This window comes from Benincasa hispida, chromosome 2, assembly GCF_009727055.1.
Source record: "Benincasa hispida cultivar B227 chromosome 2, ASM972705v1, whole genome shotgun sequence".
Classification (NCBI taxonomy): Eukaryota; Viridiplantae; Streptophyta; class Magnoliopsida; order Cucurbitales; family Cucurbitaceae; genus Benincasa; species Benincasa hispida.
In genome coordinates this window covers 43,818,426-43,826,163 of record NC_052350.1, presented here as the reverse complement: position 1 = coordinate 43,826,163, position 7,738 = coordinate 43,818,426, and the positions used below count along the sequence as shown (strand labels likewise).

Here is a 7,738-nt window from a genome sequence, read left to right as displayed (position 1 = left end):
TGGACAGAATGGGCTTTGCGGGATGCAATCTTTACGTTTGTGTAATTTTCTTGAGTTGGGTCAGGTTTCTGTATTCATAGGAGTTCTCTCTCTTTTTGGACTTCGTAGAATTTTATGAATTTCAAAAAAAAAAAAAAAAAAAACAATGTCAATAACACATGCCCATGCAATAGTTAATAACATGACACGAAAATTAAAGTACAAAACAGATTTACCCCTTAATCCCTATGAAACGAATGAGCCACTTTTTGTCCATTAATCAATCATCGATGAATTTATGTGTCAGCAAGGGCGTGGAGTTTATCTTCTCGGTTGTTTTTTTGGCAATAAATTATTGTACAGCTTAGTTTTCTAAATGTTAGCTAGCGAGGATGAGCAGACAGATATGTCAACAGACTCAACACAACAGTGACCCATTTCGTTTTCGCCACCTGCAAGTTTGAATACTCAAAGCTCCTTTCCTTAGTTCGATTCTGATCGATTTTGGGCACGTGGGTTTTACCCATTATTTCTTCTTGATCATTCAAGTGCTCTTAGTTCTGGGAATTTGATAGCTTGGGCAAGTCTTCTTAGTGACCCAGATGGGATCGTTGAAGAGTGAAGAAGAATTTGAACAAATTGGAGAGGATCCGAAGGAGACAATAGTTTACGTTAATGGGGTTCGCAGAGTTCTTCCTAATGGATTAGCCCATTTAACCCTTCTTGAGTATCTTAGAGGTAAAGGGATTTTTTAATTTGTTCTGTTTCGGCTCTTAATAAGCTTGATAAGAGTTTTGTGTTGAGAGTAAGGTAATTTGCTTCAACAATGGTTTTCTTTATGTATCATTTATGAGGAATACGGTACTGTATGCCCACCAAGTGTTTGTTTATTTGCATTGGTTTAATGTAATGTGTCAATCAGTTTGCTGTTTTGAGTTTATGGATCTTGGAATTCTTTAAGATCAAGTTTAGTATAAAGTTCAATTAGAAACCCTTTCTGGTGGTTTGGTTACTTTAGAACCGTTTGAAAGCAATTAAGAAATCACAAGTGAGTTTCAGGTGACTTTTGAGAGGGTGAAAAAACGTTTTTTAGCCTATAAAAAATTACTATTAAAATACTTGTTGAATTTGATTAGATAATGAAAAACGATTCCTGAAAATTCTAAAAAAGATTATCATTTGATTTTTTGAAGAAGCACTGATTGGTGTGCATTGAAGAATACTTTGATGAAAAATCATCCCAAACTCACTGCTGTTGTTCTAAATTTTGGAATTGGATTCTTCTTCTTTCTGCTGATGTAGATAATGGTTTGACTGGGACGAAGCTTGGTTGTGGCGAAGGTGGTTGTGGAGCATGCACTGTTATGGTTTCTAGTTACGATGCAAATTTTAAAAAATGCATGTGAGTCTCTATTTGGTTTCTTACATGCATTCTCTCTGAATTCTATTATAATAAAAGTATCATACTGAACTTTGCATAAACACTATCTTCTTTCAGGCATTATGCTGTTAATGCTTGCTTGGCTCCTTTGTATTCTGTAGAAGGGATGCATGTAATAACAGTGGAGGGTTTGGGCAGTCATAAGCGTGGATTGCATCCTATCCAAGTAACAATGCCATTTTCCAGACTTTTTCAAGTGCTTTAAATATTTATGTTGTTTTTTAGTATTCCATTGGACTGTGGTCCTGGTGATAACAATTTTTAGGATTGAATTATTCTCTTTTGATGGTAATAATGATCTTATTGTCTTTAAAACTATGTATCAAAGTTGACTATGACCCTAACCACTATATCTTTCTTGAGTCACTGTTAAGAGGGTTGGAGATAACAAAGAAGACTTTAAACTAGCCATACTCAACTATCATTGTAGTTTTATAAATCAAATTTTCAACTTTCTCTAAATTAATTCATTACAGGAGTCATTGGCAAGCGCTCATGGTTCACAGTGTGGATTTTGTACTCCTGGTTTTATCATGTCTATATATGCATTATTAAGGTCAAGTAAAAGTTCACCTAGCGAAGAGCAAATTGAAGAATGCCTTGCAGGAAATTTGTGTCGATGCACAGGTTACAGACCAATTATTGATGCATTCCGGGTCTTTGCAAAAACTGATGATGCAGTATACACAAATTCTTTGAATACCAGTGAAACAGATGAATTTGTTTGCCCTTCAACTGGGAAGCCATGTTCTTGCAAATCTAAATCTACGAATGAGAGGGTTGACTGTAGAAAAAGTATAGCTTGTGGCAATAGGTGTGAGCCAGTTTCTTATAGTGAGATTGATGGCAGCACATACTCAGATAAAGAACTTATTTTCCCTCCTGAGCTGTTTCGAAAGAAATTAAGTTATTTGAATTTGAGTGGGTTTAATGGGATTAAATGGTTTCGGCCCACAACACTTCAAGAAGTGTTAGACTTGAAGGCCAGATACCCTGAAGCCAAGTTATTGGTTGGTAATACTGAGGTAGGAATTGAAATGAGGTTGAAGAAAATGCAGTATAAGGTTCTGGTTCATGTTATGCATGTTCCTGAGTTAAATATGATGAATGTGAGAGACGATGGCATTGAGATAGGAGCTGCAGTACGATTATCGGAACTTCTGAGCATTCTAAGAAAGGTTACAGCGGAGCGTTCTGCATATGAAACTTCATTTTGCAAAGCATTTATTGAACAGTTAAAATGGTTTGCTGGGACACAAATAAGAAATGTTGCTTCTGTCGGTGGGAACATATGTACAGCAAGTCCTATATCAGATTTGAACCCTCTCTGGATGGCTACAAGAGCAGAGTTCAGAATTATTAATTGCAAGGGAAAGATTAGAACAACATTGGCTGAAAAGTTTTTCCTGGGATATCGAAAAGTGGATTTGGCGAATGATGAATTCTTACTCTCTGTATTCTTACCATGGAGTAGGCGCTTTGAGTATGTGAAGGAGTTTAAGCAGGCTCATAGGCGAGATGATGACATTGCCATTGTAAATGCTGGTATACGTGTTTTTCTTGAGGAAGAAGGTAAAAATTGGGTTGTTTCGGATGCATCCATCGTTTATGGTGGGGTTGCTCCATTATCACTTTCTGCAATAAGGACTAAAAAGTATCTAATTGGGAAAATTTGGGATCAAGTGCTACTCAAAAATGCATTGAAAGTCTTAGAAGAAGATATTTTGCTGCAGGAAAATGCTCCCGGAGGTATGGTGGAGTTCCGCAAATCTTTAACTCTAAGCTTCTTCTTTAAATTTTATCTTTGGGTTTCTCATGAGATGGGGAGGTATAATCTTGTTGGGGAGAAAGTTCCATTGTCACATCTCTCTGCTGTAAAGTCATTTCAGCGGCCACATGTTATTGGAAGTCAGGATTATGAGATCAAAAGACATGGGACGGCTGTTGGCTCTCCTGAGGTTCATCTTTCTGCAAGACTTCAAGTATGTAAAATTGTATCACTTTATATATAGAAATGAACCAAATGCATATAAAACTTACTAACATCTGATATATATCCATTATCACTCTCTTAATAGTAAAAGAATGTTCATTCTGCATTGTGAACAGTTTTTTTATTATCTGAACATTTGTGCAATTTAGAGTTATTATCTAATAGAATTACTGCATTTTTGCTTTGGGAATGTAGATAAGAATGAAACTTCTTAAAGTATTATTGCAATTTACTTTATTTGTAACTGGTGGGTCTGTAGCATTCTGGTCTCATTTCCCTCGCACTTGGAAGGGCATAACCAATCCAGTTGTACCATTTTGTCCATAGAATATTGATCATTTTTTGATACATACTCGTATTAAATTATTATTTTTATTATCATTTAAGATTTCTAAAACAATTTAAAATTACATAAACATGCTTTCATAACATAAAAGTTTAGGCGTTGTACAAAGGATCATATTTTATTTTATTTTTGTTTATTTGATTGAAACAAAATCAGGATGGAATATAATTTGGAAAGTGATTGTTATGTTTGGTTTAACTTATGGAATGTATGGTAATCGTGTTTTTTAGATAGACTAAATTCCAAATGCAACTAAATCGATTAATAACAAACTTGGTTGATCTTGTAGAATATATCACGGAGATGAATGTTTATACAACACTTCTAATTTTAGGTCACAGGAGAGGCAGAATATACAGATGACATACCTTTACCTCCTCATGGTTTGCATGCTGCTTTGATTCTGAGCAAGAAGCCTCATGCTCACATGCGTTGCATAGATGACTTGGAAGCCAGGAAATCTGCTGGTTTTGCCGGCATCTTCCTGGCCAAAGACATTCCAGCTGATAATAAGATTGGGGCAGTTATTCATGATGAGGAACTTTTTGCTTCAGAATTTGTCACTTGCGTGGGACAGGTAATAAAATCTTATTCTACATTGCCATTCCTAATCTTACCTTTATTTATGATTTAATTTGATATGTATTATAAAGAGTGGGGATTAGAATCTATGTAATGGTAACTTTATGTGCTATATATGTAGCAAGCAATCATTTGGCTCATATTAAATTTTTATGTATGAAAAAATAAGTATTATAATAAGATAACGTAAAGTTAACAAAAAAACAAAAAACAAAAAACTAGAACTTTTATAAGAGATGGTAGAGAAAATGAAAATATTGTTTTTCCGATCTTTTAAGTTTCTTCCTTAAAAATAATAATAATGAATAGGCAAAATGAAAAACTACCCCTGAATCGGGATGATTCTTGCAATTGTTCCTTCAATTTCTTTTTTTTTCTTTTTTTTTTTAAGATAAGAAACAATTTATTTGATGAATGAAATATACAAAGATATTCAAAGATACAAATGGGCCCAAAGGGTATCCAAAAGATGTTTCCAATTTGCAAGAAGGAAAAGTAAGGGGGAAACAATCTGCAATAAGGAAACAAAAACTATGGCTTTGTATGCCAGTATATCTTTACACAAAAATAAAATAAAATAAAGATGGTAGTGTCAATAATGTCCTTTGAAGCCTTGCTTTTATCCCGGAAGATTCTTGCATTTCTTTTATCCCAAATCTTCCACAAAACTGCAGAAATAATGTGAATTCATAAACATTCTTTAGGGGCTTTGAAAAGTAGATCAATATATAATAAACAAAGCTAGCTCTAAGTTTTGTTTGGGGGAACCACGGACCAACTGAAAGCTGTGAAGAATTCCGACCAAATCCTTTTGGAGAAAAGACAAATTGAAGAATAGATGATGGGTAGATTCATAAATGGCTTGGCATAGCATAGGCAGCACCATGATGGAGATAAGTTGATCCATGGGCAACAGTTCTGAAGTCTATCCACGGTAGTAAGACAAGAATTAGTAACTTCCCAAAGAAGGAATTTCTCTCTTTTTTGGGCACCGTTAGATTTATAGTGTTTGCTGTCGCTTGCCTTGATAGTTTGGCAGCAACTCAATTATCACTTGGAAGCTAGTCTTCCACAACCACAAAGTTGGTTTTCCTCTGCAAATCATGAAGGAACAAAGGAAGGACCCAAAGCCAAATATGTAGAGAATTTGAAATTTGGACCTTTTGTAGGCCATTTTAACTTGTTAAAAACCCATCTATTCTCTATAAGGAGAAAATTTTCAGATTGTTTTGTAACCAAATCTTCATATATTTGTAGATGAAAGTCACAATTGCATATTGAACCAAAAAGAATAAGGAATAGCAAAATTTCATGGTCAACCCCAAAGTTCCTAGCCATCAGAATTCCAATTGGAAGAACAGAAGTTAAGATTTAAAAATGATGGAGCTCAGATGGCAGTAGACAGTAGTAATGGAAGAAGATGAAGAGGCACCAAAAGATCGAATCCGTAAAATATGTGTCCATTAGAGAAAATAAGGAATTAGTGCAGAACCACTTTCATTAGATTCCAATCATTTTACACGTCACTCTCTCTAAACGTTGAGTAATTTGTTTTTAGTATTTAATTTAATTTCCTCTATTCTAACTTTTCTGAAATAAATGCAACTTTCTTTTTTCCAGATTATAGGAGTGGTAGTTGCTGATACTCATGAAAATGCGAAATTAGCAGCACGAAAGGTTCATGTAGAATACGAGGATCTCCCAGCTATACTATCAATTGAGGATGCTATCCTTGCTAAGAGTTTCCATCCCAACACCGAGAAGTGTTTGAAGAAAGGGGATGTGGAATTTTGCTTCCAGTCAGGTCAGTGTGATAAGATCATTGAAGGTGAAGTTCAAGTGGGAGGTCAGGAACACTTTTACTTGGAGCCAAATAGTAGTGTGGTATGGACATCGGATTCTGGTAATGAAGTTCATCTGGTTTCATCAACACAAGTATGGTATACCTCTTTTTCGTTACTTTCTTTCATGTTTTTTTCCCTCCTTTTTGGATGTTATACCCCTCTTTTAAAAGGATAGTTCTGAAAACCTCTTTGAAATTGGGAAATATAATGAATATATATATGAATGAGAAAGATTACATTGTTTCTGGACCTTTTTTATTTTTCTTATAGTATATCATTGTGGATATATCTCATCGTACGTTTTTTGTTTGAACATTTTATGCAAGGTATCGAGTCATTGAAAACTATGTTTGATTGGTTTCTAATTTTCTTTGTGAACCTTGTTATAAGGGGCAGAAAATTGATATGAAACCTGATGACGAAGCTTTAAATAGCCCCCCAAAACCCTAATGTGTGCCACATCATAGGTCTTAGTAAAATGACAAAAATACCCTTATTTAACATGTTTTAGAAAAGATAAAATTGGAAAATATTAAACATCTAAATTATTAAAGAAAATATAAATAATAATTTTGAGTACATGGCAGTTCGTATCAGAAATGGTAGCCTTGTATCATTTAAACATTTATGACTAATCAGAAATTTGAATTATCAGTATAACTACTCTCGCTTTGGTAGAACAAAGACCTCTTTTACAGAGTTTCCCCTTCGGTTTCATTGAGTTTCATGTCATCAATGAAGTTTTTGTTTCCTATCAAACAAACAAAGTTAATATTTTTTAGTTACAGAGAAAACTGTATAAAGTAATTGACTTTTAATAAAGTTAGAAAAAAGAACCTGCAACCCAATCCTTGTATTTACTTTCAAAGGTTAAAGGTATATGACACTCGAATTTTTTAACTATATGCAAGAATGTATGAATATGTGTCATAATAAATTTTCAGTAATATATTTATCTAGTAATGTAATTTATAGTTAAATCTTAAGCTATCTAAACAAATAATGAAGCTAAAAATATTTCTTACTTTGTGCTACATTTTTTATATAGTTTAAACCAAAAGATATATTACTTTAAATTTTAAAGGGGAAAAACATAAAAAAGTTATAATTTTTTTTCCCATTTTTTTAATTTGAAGAAAAAAAGAATAAACAACTACTTTCATTGAGAAAAAAATGAAAAAATACAAGGGCATACAAAAAAAACTACACAATAGAAAGAGTTTCCAACTAAGTAAGATGTTACCCAAGGAATAATTACAAAAAAGTCTTCGAAATTGAAATCCAAAGAGAGATGTGTAACCTCACCAAGGACCAAACCTCACAAGAGTCCCTATCCACAACTCTGAACACTTTTTTGTTCTTTTCCCTCCAAAGATCCCATAACAGGGCACATACCCCGAAAATCACAAAAAATACTCTCTTTGAAAGGTGGATGGAGGAGGAATTCCTCAATCAACAAACGAACAACCCTCTGGCCAACTTGCACAACATCAAACTCCTGAAAGAAGAAAAAGTAGCATGTTAGATTATATATATATATATATATATATATA

General features: G+C 33.8%; 1 protein-coding gene across 1 annotated transcript in view; it reads left to right on the top strand.

The window, feature by feature from the left end:
• Positions 1–231: 231 nt before the first annotated feature.
• Positions 232–7,738, top strand: part of LOC120070770 (xanthine dehydrogenase 1-like) — a 21,498-nt gene continuing 13,991 nt past the window's right edge. Inside the window, exons 1-6 of the mRNA XM_039022653.1 lie at positions 232–717; positions 1,282–1,381; positions 1,478–1,586; positions 1,897–3,402; positions 4,094–4,336; positions 5,962–6,276. Of these exons, the coding sequence (XP_038878581.1) occupies positions 582–717; positions 1,282–1,381; positions 1,478–1,586; positions 1,897–3,402; positions 4,094–4,336; positions 5,962–6,276 (2,409 nt within the window). The 5' untranslated portion in view covers positions 232–581. The remainder of the gene's footprint in view (positions 718–1,281; positions 1,382–1,477; positions 1,587–1,896; positions 3,403–4,093; positions 4,337–5,961; positions 6,277–7,738) is intronic.